This window comes from Peromyscus eremicus, chromosome 4 (assembly GCF_949786415.1).
Source record: "Peromyscus eremicus chromosome 4, PerEre_H2_v1, whole genome shotgun sequence".
Taxonomy (NCBI): Eukaryota; Metazoa; Chordata; class Mammalia; order Rodentia; family Cricetidae; genus Peromyscus; species Peromyscus eremicus.
In genome coordinates this window covers 144,486,624-144,505,129 of record NC_081419.1, presented here as the reverse complement: position 1 = coordinate 144,505,129, position 18,506 = coordinate 144,486,624, and the positions used below count along the sequence as shown (strand labels likewise).

Here is an 18,506-nt window from a genome sequence, read left to right as displayed (position 1 = left end):
CATTTAATGTGAGCTACATAAAAAGCTACTATTTATTTTCCAAGTCTGTTTAGATGACCTTACACCCAAGCAAAAACTCTTTCCATAAATTTAAGGGAAGCATCTGTGCATGGAATTCAAGTTTTCACCTTTCTTGGCATACCTAAAATTTCTTTTTAAATGATGCCAAAGGCACAAGAGAGACTCTCCCTCTCTGGTCAGTAAAGAAAGGAATTCATGTGTGGAAATTATTTAGCAGGTTCTGCCAAACGTCTCCTGAGCCTCTCACTCCTGCAGAAGCAAAACCCAGGATATTAATTTGAATCAGTCGGAGGTGAGGCAGAGATTGACACTGAAGTATGTGAACCCAGTAACCAACTTGAAACATAAAAGGGAAGCTCGCTGGACACCTGCCACCCTTCTCCAAACAATAACCATTCTGGGAAGGTTCCATGGGAATGTGGCCACCTAGAGAACATCCTGCCAGTTGGATCTTCCCATGGAAAACTCCAGCCTCTCTGACAGGTTGATTTGCACAAGTGAGATGTCAGGGCTCTGAAGCAGAAACAAACAGCAGACTACAGACAGACACCTCAGACAAAAGAAGCAATATATCCCTGGGTCTCCAGAATAAGTGAATTGTTACTTTTTATTGCCAGGGACACATCTTGGTACAATTGTGGTTCATTACAAGTCCTATGCTTCATCTCCAAATTTTCTTCAAGGGGGAAAAAAAACATGCCAATTAGAGGTAGATCTACTTATCCTGGGAGGTGAAGGGCAGAAATATACTAGCTAAGCCCTACCCCCACAGCTACCTGAGAAAAGGTAGATGGCTCTGGTTACATGGCCCAGACTATGAAAGAAAAGAGCAATGGGGTTTCTCAAAACTCAGTTCAAGCTATGGGCGTTTATATACCCGCACACAGTTTAGGAAGAATATCAAATCAGCAGTCTCTTCATATATCTGTGGCTTACTGATGGAGTCTTCCTTGAACATGAAGCTGAGGTCACTTCATAAGTAAGGATTGGTATGCTGACAAGAATACATGATCCAGGGGCTGCAGAGATGGCATGGAGGTTAAGAACGCTTGCTGCTTTTTAAGAAGACTGCAGTTTGATTTCTTGTGCCCACATCAGGCCACACAACCACTTGTTACTCCAGCTCCAGGGGATCTGATGCCCTCTTCTAGCCTCCAAAGGCATCTACTCTCAAGTATATATACAGCCACAGACATACACACAAACAAAATAACCCCTCTGGGCCCTTTGAACCTGGAGCAAGGACATGCTATGATAGACACACTTTGTTGTTTTGAAACCTCACATCTTTTCCCTTTAAAAGGCAACAAACCCCACTCTGTGCTTTGGGAGACATCCCCTATTCTGTTCCCATTCTGTGAGCTTTGTATAAAGCGCTCAGTAGAGAGCCAGAGTCTCACATTGACTATAATAGTCAACATACTGTATGTTACCCATCTGTCTCCCATTTGCTGATGTATGGGAAGACTTTAAAGCTCCCAGAATTCATCAAAACATCCAGGAAGCAGACAAGCTAGAAGAAGCAAGACTCTCCAATGAAACCGAGTTTTGTCAACTGAGCGCTGAATCAAGCCATGCTTGAAGCCATTGCTACTTCCAGAGTCTAAGCCATGACAGACAGTGGATGTCTTTGCTTTGTCACTTTGGACTGATTCAGCTGCCTATTACTCTCTAGGCTCTTTCCCAGGTATTCTCCCATGTGCCTTTATTTGATTTTAATAACACTCCTACGAGATGAAAGTTATGTAATCCAGTGTACAGGTAGCCATGGAAGCTTAGCTCCCATTTTTCCCGGATCCAGTCCAAAGAAGAAAGGAAAGTTTATGTCACCGCCTCCAATTTGTGGTGTAAAAACAGTGTGCCTGGTGGGAGCCTCACTCCTACTCACTTCTGCGAGTGAGTGAGTGGGGTATACTATTAGTTATTATGAAACTGCCTTGTTTGGAGATATCCAAAAATAACCATGGAGGAAATTATCTTTACTAATAAAATAAGGCAGATATGAAAGTGTCACACTTGGGGGAACACAAATGATCTTATTATCTAGCATCCTGATGGTAATGATAAAAATCCATCTTCATTTGCATTTCAGAGAAAATATGAAGTAGTGGCATTACCTTGTGACTCACTTTCTGTGTTCTGCAAGGCCCCCACCCTGCTCCAAAAGTCCTAACAGACTCAAAGCAGGAAGCATATCCATCCAACCAAGCAAGTTCTTAGTTTTCCATAAGGATTTTCCTTTATAAATAGTAGACTGGTCATTGAGATAAAGGAGGAATGCAAAAAAAATGTTTACATGAAGGTTTTATTTTTAATGTTGTCCAGGACAGTAGCTAACTCCCTTCTATAACTTTGAAAGTAAAACAGCCCAGGTGTGTGGTGCACATCTGTCTTCCTATTACTTGGGAGTTGGAAGCAGGAGGATCAAGAGTCCAAGTTTGAGGGCAGTCTGGGCTACTTGACACACCATTTCAAAAACAAGAAAACTAACCACAAACCAAAAACCCAAAGCCAGAAGGAAGGGAGGGAGGGAGGGAGAGAGGAAGTGAGGAAGGAAGGAAGAATATAAACCAAAGGAGAACTACATGTGGAAGAAAAACATTTTGTTTTAATTTTTTGGAATGTTGTGAAAACATTAAATTGATCTTATTTCCAAAAAGTAAATGTTAACTACTCAGACTCTGTTTGAAATGAGGTAAACTGATTGAGCGCATCACTCTCATGTATTCACCTGAGTCAGAGGTTTGGGCAGTGTTCCAAGTTCTGCTTTTACTCTTTAAATCAATATCACAGCCGGGCGGTGGTGGCGCACGCCTTTAATCTCAGCATTTGGGAGGCAGAGGCAGGCGAATCTCTGTGAGTTTGAGGCCAACCTGGGCTACAGAGTGAGTTCCAGGAAAGGCGCAAAGGTATACAGAGAAACACTGTCTCAAAAAAACAAAAAACAAAAAAATTAATATCAGCCAGTCACCTTAAATACTTTAACCTGGTTGTTACAACTTCAGGACAATTTTAAGATACATACAGATGGGCTTACATTTTATTTTTAATATTTTTGTCAATTCCTTAAGAATTCCATTCAATGTATTTTGATCATATTAGCTTCTACTCCTCCAGATTCATCACCAACTCCCTATCTCCCAACATACCACTCAACTTTGTGTCTTCAACCTATTTTTGTTGTTGTTATTTTTTTTTTTGCTTAATAAATAACCCATTATCCAGTTTGTGCTCTTTATATGCTCCTGGATATAAGGTCATCCACTGGAGTGGTGTCCACCTACCAGAAGCCACACCCTTAAAGAAAACTGACTCTATCTCCCCCAGCAGCTATTAACCATTCACAGTTCTTCAGTTAAGGGTTGGGGTTTGTGAAGCCCTCTACATTCCATGCTAGAATAATGATTAGTTTGTTGGCCTTGTAGTTCTTAAAACTTGAGTCATTTGAAATTTTAAAATACAAAAGGTGACTGGTTTTATTTATTTATTTTATTAATTAATTTTATTTTTTTATTGCCTTTAAAAGGAACCTAAGCTCTTAGGGAGAGGAATAATGGGTGGAGAGGTAAAATGAAACACTGACCAGAAGGATCTCTTTGTAGGCCAAAGTTCACCCAATTGGTACTGTATTCTTTTCACTCCCATGTTTGCCTCTAACAGGAGAAAGGAGACCCTAAAAGGGTTCCGTGGGATAACAATAAGCAAGTTTTAGAATTGAACACTTCCAGCATTTCTGCCGTTTGTTAAATAGTAAGTAGATTAGATGGACCTCAGTTATCTGCAACCTGAGAAGAGTCAGTGGTCCGCATATGTACCATCTACCGTGTTAGCTCACGTAGTGTGCACTGAGTACAGCAAGGAAGCGCTCCAGCAACAGGGAGCTGGCCTCTGTTTAGCTGAACCCAGTCCATGGCACCATTTACCAGCTCAGCCTCAGTTTTTGGCATGTCACCAAATCAAGGAATAAAATTTCATGTCATGTTTGTGAAGCATTAGAATCCTCCCTAGGAGTGAAGGGATGCTGGGCACCTGAGCACTGTGCTACAATCTTTCCATACGACCACAGTTTATAAATTTTCCGAAGCAAACTTCCGGTCCAACTCCATGACCTGAACCTGGAGAAGGTAAGCAGACACAAAGAAAAGATGTATGGAAAGCCATGAACTCACCTCCCTGCCTCAAAAGTGAACCACGTGGTGTCACGTCCATACCGCCGCAGGGCACTTAGCGGCCAAGAGATGAGTTTGACTCTGGGATTCTGGATGTCCCAAAGACAGATGTACTCATATGTAATCTGCAAGGCACATTCGCCATGTACATCTAAGTTAGGAGATGGCATCAAATACACATTGAATCTCTCTGGGAGAAAAACAAAAGGTTAGTCTAAAATCCCCAGAAATAACACAGCAAAGACATCGTAGGAACACAGAAGCATTTAAAAATATCTACATGCTAGGGTTTGGTGGAACACTCAAGAAGATCAAAGTTACAAATGAACTGCCATAGAAAAATGAGTTTTTCAATGTGGATGCTATTATATAGCATAATGATACACTCTGGGTGTCAACACAACTGAATGCTATTTACATTAACAAAGATCATTTTTAGACTTTTTCAATTTGCATTATAAAAAAAAAGCTGTATGCCAATAAAAGACTAGAGCAATGAAACCTCTAAAAGCAATGTTTCCCTTGCTGAGCACACATTAATTACACCTACACTTCTGTATTCACAAAAGGTACAGGTGCGAAAGGATGTGTTTGTGATGTGTGGTCCTAAAGTAACATCAATTAGCTTACAATTTCTATAATCAACTGAATAAAGCTGGACTCCAAATTATTTAAACTACACTCCATAGTAACAGCGTGTAATTAGCAAACCAACAATTGTGAAGCTGCCAAGGGATAGTCTTAAAAGAGTTTAAACAAAGAACTTCAGGCAACTCTGGGAAGAGATAGCCATTTGCTTCCTGGAGTGACTGTTGAAAATGTCACCAAGATTGTAGTAGCTACCTTAGCTAGTGACTGTAGACAGGATCGCCCCCAAACACAGTTACATTGTTTTTATTATTACTATTTAGAAACTTCATTAACACAAAAAGTTAGAGTCAAAAATCTCTAAGGGAAATAAGAACAAAAGTACTATGGCATTTGCAATCACAATTCTATCTATCATCCCATAGTAGATCTCAGATATCTAACAAGACAGTGTGAGACTAATAATTTCATATTAGGAATCGTCTAAATTAGTTATTTTGTAATAAGAAAAATCATCAAATCTCCATATTTTATTTTAACGTAGTAAATAGTAATATTAAGACTGTGTTCATGAATGGGCTCAGGCCCCTGCTGTTTAAGTTTTTGAATTTACTTTGAACTATCAATAACCAAATGTTGAGTGTTTTCTAGAAACTGTCATGAAACAGCTATGTCCCTTGAGAGTTCTGGACCATTTGTAAAACTGTTTTCAGTAAGTAAGAAGTGAAAGAGACCATTATTAATGAATTCCGTTAGAGGCAAATTGATTTGCGATAAAGATAAATTAGTGGGGGCTGGGGAGAGAGGTCAGTGGTAGAGAACTTGCCTAGCATGCATTTGGTGAGAACCATTTTAACAATTGCACTTATGTGAACTCCTACAAAATAAGATTATAAAGTACTTTCGAAGAAATAGTGGAGATTTATAAGAACCTGTAATAAGAGAAAACCCAAGGACACGAAGCTGGTGGCAAAAAGAAACCTTAGGCATCGTTCTGAATTTGAATTTCAGCACTATGAGTTTCTACTATGCCACAAACACAAACGTGTGACAGCTAAGTGCCGACCTAGACACTCTAAAGGATAATAGCAATCAACCCCTGCCATGCTTTCAATGCCCAGGCCTGTGTCCCCAAGGCTCTGGCTATCTCCCCTCTGCCAGAATGAACTACAGAAGGAAGGTCTGGGGGGGAGTGAATGGCCTTGGTAAATGGCTTCACCCTTCGGTAACTGCAGTTACCAACCTGACTAGAGGTTCTCTGCACTAGTCAGCACTTCCTGGTCCTGATCAACAACAGTTGTGTAGTGACATGCCACGGTAGGTACAGTGCACTCAACGTGGCAAAGACTGTAAATGTGTCATGAAGACGCAGCTCCGCTGGGAGGGAGAAGAGTTTTAACTAACAGCTAGATTGCTCACTGAGAGTGCCAGTGCAATTCCACCTCTGGCATGTCTGCCATCAATCCAGGTGACCCAAAGCCCCCTCCACTCTGACAAGTGCTCATAGATCAAGTCAGGCTTTGAAGCAGAACCCTGGATTCCAATCTCCCCAGTCACTAGGTTCAGCTATTTGAAGATGGAGCAATTCTTCCAGGCTCGCACTATGAATCAACATTGATTTTTGCTAAAATGTTCATGAATATTTTGGTCATTATTATTTTAAAGGATTTATTCCTAGATGGTGTGTTGAGCTGAGTTGGCTCAAGGGTTGAATTTTTTTTCATCACAGATTTTTAAGTGGGTTTAAACTTGATGAAATATTCAAGGGGATTAAATTCTATTAAAAACATTGGAAAGTGTTCAAACATATTTTAAGTGAAAAGGCAAGGGGGAAATCATCACACTTTAAAGTCCATGCATTGTAAATGGAGACCCATTATCATAGTCTGGATTCAAACACTAACTACTTACTACATTTGGAGCAAGGTGGTTAGGTCTCTGAGGTTTTGGCTTTCCCCGTCTATAAAATGGGGGAGTCCTAGCACCTGTGGGATGGGATGCCTGTTCAAATGTAACAGCTGAATATTCATAAATCACCTTCCATCCAGTGGACACACAGTGTGGTCCTCAAAAATTTCTGACTGAAACCATGAATGTGGATACTTTTCTATTATACATCACAGAACTTTTGAGAAAAACATTTGCTGCAAATATTAACATTGATTGTTATCATAACTCCCTTCTTCATACATTTTTATAACTCACAATTACACATAATGAAGATGCCTTGTGTCTTATCACAAGGGAGCAGACCAGTTTATGAGAGAGGGAGGTGAGGACTTTGCACACGTACCACTCTGCTCTCGTTCCACCCCAGTAGCCAACAAGTCAGGCTCTCCGAGGCTGATGTCATTGATTCTGGTCCCCACACACTCCATCTGGAGAACTTTGCACCACTCATCTGCCTCAAGATCTGAGGAAATGGCAAAAAAAAAAAAAAAGATATGTTATATACACATACACACATCAAAGGCCAGGGACCCCTGCCCCAGTAGCCTCAAACAAACCTGATTCACAAGCAAAGGTTTTCGAGGTGTCATCATTGAAATAAATCCCTATAGCATGTTTCTTGGTGCTCTTTGGCAATCGGGCTACATTTTTCACATTGTTGAGTTCTGTAACCTGAAAAATCAAGATTTGGAAGTCTGGTCACATGCTCTGCATGAACACTTCCCACCTACATCCCCAGAGATGAGACCCAGAGTACCGTGAGCTCATCCTCCATAAGCCTAGCTTCACAGAATAGATCTGCAGATATGAAGGCTAAGTATGCATTAGGAGGATGGGAGGAAGGGAAAGGTGGTCCAATCTATCAATAATTTATCAAATTAGAGGGGAAGGGTCTGGGATATCAAAAATCATCCCCATGTTCAATAGTCAAGCCCTATATCACAACTCAGAGACTCTACCACAAACTTGATTTCACCTTCTCTGACTCACTTTGAGCCCCTCAGTGATTATGGGTCTCAGTTTTAGGGTATGCGAACACTGTACAGTACCTCCCCATTCACATCAGTAGCAAAGTTTTCCCATTATACATGGCACCCCTCCCTTTCCCACAGTCTTAGCTATTAGCACTGACATAAATCCCTCCCCTGCTGTAGAGGTTGCTAGCTTCCACCAGGGAAGTTCTGCTGGGATGAGGTCCTGTCATACTGGAGGGGCCTGCCAGGAGGAAGGCTTACATGGCTTCCTGGTAAGTATTTATTTACAAGATAAATAAGCCTTTCACAGTGGCAAGCTTAAACTCCCCTTAACACCCCCTTAAATGTTATACAAAAGAATAAGCCTCCTATCAATCTTGGCCTGCAGTGATGCTGGACCACCTCTCCCATCCATTACCCTAAATTCAATAAATGCCTGGCTTAAGAAATACCCAGGAAGAAAAATAAACACCCTCCATGGGCACATTAATCTGATCATTTCATTTCCCGGCTTCTTAACCTCCAGTGGCCCTTCTTATAGTATAAATGCAAATTTACCAGCATGAAATGCCACACAGTGCTCCTCAGAGGCTTGCCATATCAGCATCTCCAGGGACTCTGTAGGACATGGCTTATCCTCCATCTGCAATAACCCCTTCGCACTCAGTACATACAAGTGCTGATTTGGTGTGTGTGTGTGTGTGTGTGTGTGTGTGTGTGTGTGTGTGTGTGTCTATTTTTGTGCCAGAACCCAATCTAAGCCACGGACATCTTTCTATAATTATTTATTTGTTTCCCTACTTCCAATTTAAACCCCAGAAATTCACTGTGCAAACAGCGTGTGGTCTTTGCACCCTCGAGGTCTGATTCTGGCATTTTTATGCAGGAAACTTAATACTTCCAAGATTTCCAATTACACTTGGCATGCAAACCCAAATCCTTGTGTGCAAATGACCACCACAGCCCCCTGTGTCTCCTCAACAGCTAACTCTGCACCATATCACCAAGCTTTCTGTGGCCTAGCCAAACTGGACTCTGTTCTGTGTGAGAACAAACCACGTGGCTTCCGAGACCCAGAGCCCCCCTTCCTCTCCACCCATTGCCCCCCAGTCACTCCCAAATCTTAATTTAGATCTCAGTTACTCATTGATTCCCTCCTGGAAACACCACCCCAATATTTAAACTTTCCCAAGCTTACACAATGTGTAACTTCCATGACTTCTCTCTTGACTCTCCACTGGCTGACTACATGAGTGATTGATTTGTTTCTTGTCTTCCTAAGGAGAGTCAGTTATATATGGCAGGCACTGCCTTATGTTCTTCATTGTTTCCCAGGTGTAACACAGAACTTGTCTGTAGGGAGCTGAGGAAGACCTAAGTGTGAGAAACGCCCAGTGAATGTATACAGTTGACATGGTACAACCATGCCCAGAACTCCAAGGTCTCAGACACATAGGACATTTGCAAAGTCAGTTCCCCATATGGGCCAGGCTCCAGGGGGTTGCCACAGTTCTCAGGGTTCCAGTATGAGTGTTCAGGAAGGAGTGACCACTGTGTGCAGCCTAGCAACTGCAGCTTCCTCCTCCCAGATGTTTACAGCCTGAGACTGCTCCCCTACCGAGACCTTCAGACCAACCCCTCCTCCCCCCCAGTGCTGTGGCTTATAGACACAATGAGGCCTGGGCTGCCAAGGTAGCCAGCCTCACACACACACCTGATCCCACACTGTCTGTCTGTGTGCAATTTCTTCATTCCCTCACTGCCCCTATTGAGGGTTTTATGATAGAGATCTTGTCCTCTGGCAGGAAGTCACTCAATACATGGACTCCATGAGCAAAAGACTAAACTCACCCACAGATTTATCTTGGAAGTCCGCTTCCCCTGGGAAGACTGCCTTGACCTCCATGTGAGTTCATCATTCCCTTCCCTGAGCTGCCATACATGGGACTTGAAGCAATACCTGATTGTCTGTTGTTATAATGCCTATCTTTCCAGCTCCCAAAGAGACTTGAGTCACTTGGCAATGGCTTCCTGATGGATGGCATCAAAGAAAAATGATCAGACCATGAGACAGCACATACCGAACCTCCCCATAAGCCACATTCTGGGCTTAGCATTTCCAGATAGTATGCCTGTTGGATGGCCATAAAAGTCCTGGAGATGGATGTTAGTATTATCAGCACTTTCCAGAGGTAGAAACTGAGGCTAAAAAAAAGATTAAAATCATACAACCAAGTTTGTGGCTAAAACTGGCAGAAGTAACCTCTTCTGAAACACTGAATAACAATTGAAAGCTTTCAGCCTCCAGAAGTCACCTCCAGCTTGAAAGTATTTGTCTTTTTAACACGGCTTCTTGCCTTGGGGACCCAGGTAGGGCATGCATGTGCCAGGCTTTAGGCTGGTCCTCTACTGAGACATTACTTAAGGGAAGTCTGAAACACAGCCATGACTTTGAAATATGTTGCTTCATTACATATCCATTAAGGGGCCAAGAGGAAGACATAAGTCACTGGAAACAGCCAGGAAATGCAGGGGAATTGCATGAGTCAGAACACAATTACCCATTCTGGAAATTGGTTTTGGTAATAAGCGAGGTGACACCCCCGCTTACTGCTCCAGGGCGGAGAGAGGGTGTTCATAGGGCAGCCAGGGTCAAGACTGCATGTGACAAAGGACAACTGGTTTCCAAAGCACTTGTGTATGCCAAGCTCAGAGTCACACTTTACTGAGCATGTACACACCCCCATGTACACACTCACCCACATACATAGATTGCTTTCAAAAGAGTTGCAGTCTAGACAAATTCATGACAGGCCCTTGCTCAACACGCATGCTAAATATCTACCGTCCACAGATACCTTTATGTCACGTGAGACTTTTGGAAATGAGTTTATTTTTTCGTTTTATTCTACAAATGACAACACTGAGGCAGAATGGATGAACTGCTGTCCCTTCTACAAACAAAATATTTGCATTGGATGAATCAGTTTTTTGCAGCAAAGATGGGTTTTGATAAGGTCTCAGAGTCTTATCTGATATAACTGCTATTTGAAATTGGAGCTCCAGACCTATTCCTGAACAGCCAAGGTACTGTCACAGAGCAATTAAGTGACTCCAAAGAAGATTGGCAACTGAGCCTATACTAGTGATGTGACTCATTCCATTAACCTCCAATTTGACTTTCTTTGCAGTCTGTATTAGTTTCTTTTCTGGTGCTATGACAAAATATCCAGACAGAAGCAATTTAATGGAGAAAAGGCTTATTTTGGCTCATGGTTCCAGAAGGGATACTGTCTCATGTAGGCAAGATAGGGATGAAGGAGCATTAGGCCAACTCACAACACTGCTTTAGCAGTCCAAAATCTGAGAAAGAACAGAAAGTATGGCTAGTCTGTCAAACTCCAAAGCCCACCCCGAGTGATGAACTTCCTCCAGCAAGGCGCCACCTTCTAAATGCTCCATAACCTTCCCAAATTACACCCCCAGCTGCAGACCAAGTGTCAAAGCACATGAGCCTAGGGTGATATTTCACATTCAAACCTCAGCACAGTCCTTTAAGAGTCTCAGTAGCTATGGATTTCACTCTTTAGCAGCAGAAAAGAATTTTCACATTAATTGGGTTCTCCATTGAATTAGCTGCATGTGTAGTATGGGCTATGTGTATTGGTTGTTAGATAAAATAATTTTTCAGCATATAACTGTGGTGCTATTGTGTTCCCCAAAATATTGTGTACCTTAATAAACTTATCTGGGGTCAGAGAACAGAAAAGCCACAAGATAGTTAGGCTAGAAAATGTTAGCACACGCCTTTAATCCTAGCATTCCAGAGACAGAAATCCCTCTGGATCTCTGTGAGTTCAAGGCCGCACTGGAAACAGCCAGGCATGGTGACTCACGCCTTTAATCCCAGAAAGCAGCCTTTAATCCCAGGGAGTGGTGGTAGAAAGCAGAAAGGTTTATAAGGCATGAGGACTAGAAACTAGAAGCATTTGGCTGGTTAAGCATTTGGCTGGTTAAGCATTAGGCTGGTTGAGCATTAGGCTGGTTAAGCATTTGCCTGGTTGAGCATTTGGCTGGTTAAGCATTTGGCCTGGTTAAGCATTCAGGATTTCAAGCAGCAGTTCAGCTGAGAGCCATTGGGATGAGGACACAGAAGCTTCCAGTCTGAGGAAACAAGACCAGCTGAGAAGTTGGCCAGACTCTTTAAGATTCGTGCTACATATAACAGTATCAAGGAAGGTGCCACTCAGTTTAGTTGGAGAAGAAACATGGTCCATCCCTGAGCATCTTCCTTGTGCCCATCCAGGCAACATACTATCTAATTTTTGGCTTATTTACTATCCATCTACTCATTTGTTCTTTTTTAGTTCTTAGCATTTATTCTGAGTCAAGTTTTGGTGGCAGGCAACATTACTACCCTCCTGGAGCTTAATTTTCCGTAAATAAACATACCAGCTCTTAAGGATAAAAATATGCTCTGAAGACATGTGCTGCTGAGTGGAAGGATGTGTTTTGTGCTCAGGAAACTTCTACTATTCTTTTTTAAAAAAAAAAAACACAAAATTTTTTATTGATTCTTTGTGGATTTCACATCATACATCCCGATCCCATTCATCTCTCCATCCCCTAGCTTCTGCTCTCTGCCCTTGCAACCTCCCCCTCAAAACAAAATTTAAAAGTAAAAACAACCAAAAAACAACAAACAAATAAATAAAATCTCATCATGGAAGCTGTAGTATGTCAGAGTAAGTCACATAGTATACCCTTTAGTCCATACATCGTTACTTGTGTTTACTGCAATGAGTCATTGGTCTGGTTCAAGGCCTCTGGCTTCTACTACACTATCAATACTGGGCCCTCACTGGGACTCCTCTTGAATATCCTATTATTTCCCTGTGCCATGGAGAGTCTATAGCTTTGCATCTGCATTTCCAGCCCCTTTATATGCTCCAGCAGCTCATAGATGAGGTGGGTTTTGGGGTGGGCTACCTAGAAGGTTATGGAAGACACACACAGCTCTGCCCTAGGTCTAGAGACCTGGGGTGGGAGGAATTCACCCTGAACCACTCAATGTTTCATCTACTATTCTTTTATAAGGGGTTAAAGAAGCTCTTTTTTTGAGAAGAAAGTGTTGAAACAGAGACCCAAAGACCTGATGGAATGGCTCTCATGGATGGCTGAGCCCAAGCAGGCGGGACAAGAGAAACAGCCCATTCAAAGGCCTTGAGATAGGAACCAACTTATTTGGCAAGGACTGCCCACAACCTTTGACATTGATTCTTGTGCTTCACATCTGCACTCCATTCCAGGATAATCCAACCCCACAAGCACCCTGCATCTGCTGACCTCACTTCCTTAGAGGGTTGTGCAAAGCAATCAAATTCCTACAGTCACTTTCCTTTGGCATGTAGCAGAAAAACACAACACCCAAATAAATGTACAAAGTAAAGCTGGCTGGATATAGTCTTCTTCAATACATGCATGAACAAGAAAGAGTATGGAAGTATGGATGCATGCATAGACTAATATATTTATTCCTAAAATAGACATGAAGACTATACCACAATGATTCAACCAAAGTGTAAAGAAGAAAAAAAAAAGAAAAGAAAAATTAGGTCTATCTTGAATGTGGGCAATTAGCATTTTTTATTCCGTTTCATGTTTTAAATCATTTTGATTGAGGTAAACATGATATACAGTGTTAGCTAGATGCACTCTAAACAATGAAGGACACCCTTTAAAATTACTGCATAAATTAAGCTATTGTTCTCCTGCATGCATGGGGAGAAAAGCCATGCAACTGAGTTCTGAAGTCCCCCTCCAAGCAAACAGCTTAAATCCAGCTCCTTCTGATTGTATCCACACTCTGGTACCTCCAGCATGGCTGCCTCAAGCTATGCCCACTTCTTTGAGAAACAGCACCCTGATTTCTTGATGTTGTATTTCCTTTCTCCATGCTAATCATGCTTCCTCCTCTCCCGTATACACCCAAGAATCAGACTCTTGCCTGGGACTTTAGATACAAGTGAAAAATAACCTGATTCATCACAGCTGTGAAATGGAGGAAAAGACAATCCATTGTCATTAGATGGATTATCAGTGGAAGGTCTCCAAACCAGACACTGGGTTCCTCCACAGACTGAGTAAATTCTCTCTCTAGGTTAACAAGCATCAGCCTCTATAGACTATGAGCAAATCAAGAATACCGAGCATCTGTAGGCTATGACAACAGGTAAGTCACATTTCCCCTTTGGAGTCACAGAAAGAAGAGCTTTTCCTCCATTGCAGCTTCTCATCCCCTCCTGCCCACAGAACCATGACTAATCCTAATATCTAGTCCAAAACAGGGTTTTCCACACTTCTCACCAACCCTGAAGCCATAATGTTTATCCTGACAATCTTTCCTAACAGAACTCTAGCTTAAATCTGCCAAAACCTTTACAAATTCCTAAGGCTCTGAACACTCATTTCTGATACACTCCCCATTATAACTGATGTGTAATTACTCCCATTGTGGATGGAACAAAAGTTGAGAGAGCAAAGCCACTCTGTGTGTGCGTGTGTTCTGCAGTGTGGTCTCCACTCAGGCCTTTTGATTCTTTTTGTTTGTTTGTTTGTTTGTTTGTTTGTTTTTGTTTTTTCTCACTATTCAATGATGCTACAAGTTAGGGTGGGGAAATCCAAGCTGATTCTCAATGCTTAAGGAACATTTTGAGGTCATCTGTAAATGCTGTATTCCTCAGAGGGAAGTTTTACTCTCATTTTGAAGCTACTAAAGCATATTTGCATGCAGGAAAGATTCCCAATCACCTATAAAACCACTTCTTAAGGAAACAGAACAGATATTGTGAGCTGCTGTTAAGAGTCAAGCAATAAATAGCGAAGCCCTGTGGTCCCTTTCCTCCCACAAAACACCAGGACCACAGATTACAAGTCAACCCCATTTTCCAAAAATCAAGAAGTTAGGCAAAGCCTCCCTGATCGCAGAAGAGTGCAGAACCCATCCACACTGAGGCTAGCAGGAAAATGCAAGGTATTTCTTCACCATATCCTTTCCCACAAGCTCATCAGAGGGCGACTGGAAAAAAAAGAAAAACAAAAACAAACAAAAATAAAACCAACCAGCACCTGCTTCCCCTTGAGCAAGAAGAAGGAGACTTAACAAGGATGTGACGTTTAGACTTCTATGAGAGAAACAGGGGGGACTGACTGCTGATGTCTTGCCAACTCCTCTCCCTTAAGAGTTGAGAGACCACTGAAAACAAGAACAGGAGAATGGGGTGGCTAATCCATTTCAAAGCACCTTCGATGTAGCAGTTAGACACTAACAAATGTGAACAGTTACAGGTTCCTGAAAAGTTGAGTACTTCTCAGGCTAGAATTTACATATACAAGTTCACTGGAGTGCTGTGGGATGTTTTTCTGAACACTGTGAATATGTGCTGCTCTGATTGGTTGATAAATAAAGCGGTTTGGCCAATGGTGAGGCAGAATAAAGTTAGCCGAGACTTTCGAACTGAAGAGACAGGAGAAGAAAGGAGAGTGAGGGGAGACGGCAGCCCGGGGCTCATGGAGCAGCAAGATGCCAGCAGACTGGTAAGGCCACAATCACATGGCAATATATAGATTAATAGAAATGGGTTGAGTTAAGTTGTAAGAACTAGCTAGTGAATTTCCACCCAACACCTGAGAAAGCTTTTAAAAAGGGTTCTAAAATGGAGCCAAGATCAGCTTCTTAGTTGTATCTCTCAGGCAAGCCTTGATACAGAGACGGCACAGTGTGTGGGCTTGACCTACAACATGACAGATTCCTGCTGAGGTACACAGAGGTGTCTCCAAGCAATGCAGCACACTATATGGTGGATTTAGCTTTTGCTAGTACAGACAAAAAAAAAGTGGCAACGGTGGTAGGGGTGTTTCTGGAATACATGCTGCTTATTGGAGGCACAGACCCACTGCTTCCCCGAGTTTCTTTGGCAGTAGGTGTACCTCTGCCATGTTGGGAAGCGGAGGTGGGCAGAGCCAGTAGCCAGGGCTGCTGCTTCAGTCCTAGCCACACTGCAGTTGAAATCAATGGTCAGAAAATTATTACAGATTCACAATAAGACAGATTCAGATAGAATAAAACTCTAAATGGTTTACAGTATGTGTAAAAATGTACATAGGCTTAAAAGAGAGAAAAAAGGAATATAGACAGTTATATAAAGAAATAAATAGTATTAAAAATAAAGTCTTTAAAGAGACAATAAGAATAATTAAAAGTTAAGCCACATAAAGATGAAAATTACACAAAGAATCTGGATACTGCAGATTACTATGTTATCTTTGTGATTTTTAACTGGAGAGAGAATTTGATTGTAAAGGCTACTCAGTTAAACCAATATGTATATTTTAAAGGTATCTTGACTCCAAAATTTGTGTCTAAAGATATGTTGCTTTGGAAAAGAGGTTCTGCTTTTGTTTCCACAGAAGATGAGATCCTATTGATTGCTTCCAGGCTAATATAGTTTAATCAACCAAGACTCCCCTGAAAGGTCGATACAGCCTCACAGACTACTATGGCCAAGATTTAACTATAATTCTTAATTTTCTCAGGATCCCCATGAGATTGCCACTGCCCCCAACCAGCAGGAAGTAATATGAGAAGCTATGCCCAAGTTCCCAAAACATTGTTTATGTTTATTTTCATTTAAAGGGGGTTGATTATAAATGCAATCTCTTTCTAGAGAAGAAAAGGGGATATAGATATGGTAGAATGAAAGGGTAGATTATTGAATCTACTTTTAAGAGCAACAACTTGTTTGAAATATTTTACATTGGTATGGATTTTAGTTTATTGATACAAATTCAAAGTTAATTTTGTTATACTGTATATATATTTCTACTCTTGTTTAAGGTATTATGTTTATGCAACTCATTTAAAATTGTAATGTATAATTAAGAAATACAAATTAATAATTAGTAATCTATGGCAATCAAACTTCTAATCACCTTAGTTAAGTTTTCTAGGTATACATAGATACATTTCAATTCGGTAAGTAATCTTCAAACACTTCAAAAACCTACAGAATATGGCATTTAAAATGTTTTAAGAACTTAGACTTTTCTGGAAAATGAGACACATCTGCTCCTGGCAGCACCAATTACTTCAAAGAGGATGATGGGCACTGAAGAAACCCATTAATGGAGTTTACTTTCTTTGTGGCAAAAGTTAGCCACTGGGCAAAAAAGTGCCCTTGTCTCAACTGCTTGACAGGATACTGTATAAACTGGACATGCAGGACCCATAGGAAGGTGACCACTGAACTTTGCAAGGTGAGATGGTCCTTCAGGTTCCTGCTTCACAGAAGAAACTTCCAGAAATTCTATAGGACACAGGGAGAAGCAACAAACTTTGCCAGCATGGGCAGAACAGTTCTTAAAATTTCCTGCTTCACTGAAAGCTATGCCAGAGACTCTAGGCCTGTAGGCTGAAGATAGATGTCGCAACATTACAGAGGAACTTTGGATGACTGTCCAGGCAGCCAGATGTCTCTGTCATTTCTAGAATTATGGAAGTTGCTTGCAATGTACTTCCTGTTTACTTACATAATATTATATCCTTCTGGGATCTGTGATGTAGTGGAAGACTAGATAGTTATAATTATAATTTTCCTTGGATATGATAAAAGATAAATTAGATATGAAACTTTAGACTCACAAAAATAGGATAGACGATAGAATATTTTCTTTAATTTTGCCAAATACAAATAGACTAGATATTATAACTGTAATTCTTGCTTGATAACTGTTCTATTATATGTAATTTTACTATATTGAAGTTAAAACCTTTTTCGATTAGACAGAAAAGGGGAAGTGTTGCTGGATGTCTTTCTGTATGCTGTGAATATGTGTTGCTCTGATTGGTTGATAAATAAAGCTATTTGGCCAATAGTGTGGCAGAATAAGGCTAAGCAGGACATTCAAACTGAAGAAATGGGAGAAAGAAAGGAGAGTGAGGGGAGACACCAGCCCACCACCCAAGGAGCTGCAAGATGCCAGCGGACTGGTAACACCATGGCCACATGGCAATATATAGATTAGTAGAAATGGGTTGAGTTAAGTTGTAAGAGCTAGCTAGCGAGAAGCCTGAGCCATTAGGCCATAGAGTTTGTAAGTAATATAGGCCTCTATGTGTTTACTTGGGTAAGCAGCTGTGGGACCAGGCAGGATACAGGAGAAACTTCCAGCTACACAGGAGAAACATCCGCAGGAGAAGGCATGAATTTCTAGCCTCAGGATTTCTAGCCTGGCTGCCTGAAGGTTATTTCCTATCTGAAGGCTGCCTGTCAAGATGGAGGAAGGTGGCTGTTTTCTCCAATGTGCTGAGCCCAACATGAAGTTCTAAGGCACAGAAAGAAACAAAGAAACAGACCCCAGTCAAAGGTACACACTACACATCCCTAGAAATGGATGCTGAAGAAACAGAGGTATCTGAATCACCTGATACGTTACTAAAAATAAATATCTCACATGTGTTCAATATTCAGGGAATTCATGAGCAAAAAGGAAAATATCAACAAAATAATAAGGAATTAATAGAAATTTGGAAAATACTAATTGAATGGAGAAACTCATCAGTGAGGATGCACTGGTTAAGTTTTGTCAACTTGAGTCAAACTCGAGTCATCTGGGGAGAGAGAACCTCAACTGAGGAATTACCTCCATTAAACTGGCCTGTGGGTGAGTCTGTTGGGGTATTTCCTTGATGAATGATTAATATGGGGGTACCCAGTTCATGCGGGTGGTGCCACCCCTGGACAGG

General features: G+C 41.3%; 1 protein-coding gene across 2 annotated transcripts in view; it reads right to left on the bottom strand.

Moving 5' to 3' along the window:
• Window positions 1–18,506, bottom strand: part of Dok5 (docking protein 5) — a 169,665-nt gene that overhangs the window by 52,972 nt on the left and 98,187 nt on the right. For both annotated transcript variants that reach the window (XM_059259781.1, XM_059259783.1), the window contains exons 3-5: window positions 7,286–7,400; window positions 7,072–7,191; window positions 4,191–4,380 (exon numbers count right to left, since the gene is read on the bottom strand). In XM_059259781.1, the coding sequence (XP_059115764.1) occupies window positions 4,191–4,380; window positions 7,072–7,191; window positions 7,286–7,400 (425 nt within the window). The remainder of the gene's footprint in view (window positions 1–4,190; window positions 4,381–7,071; window positions 7,192–7,285; window positions 7,401–18,506) is intronic.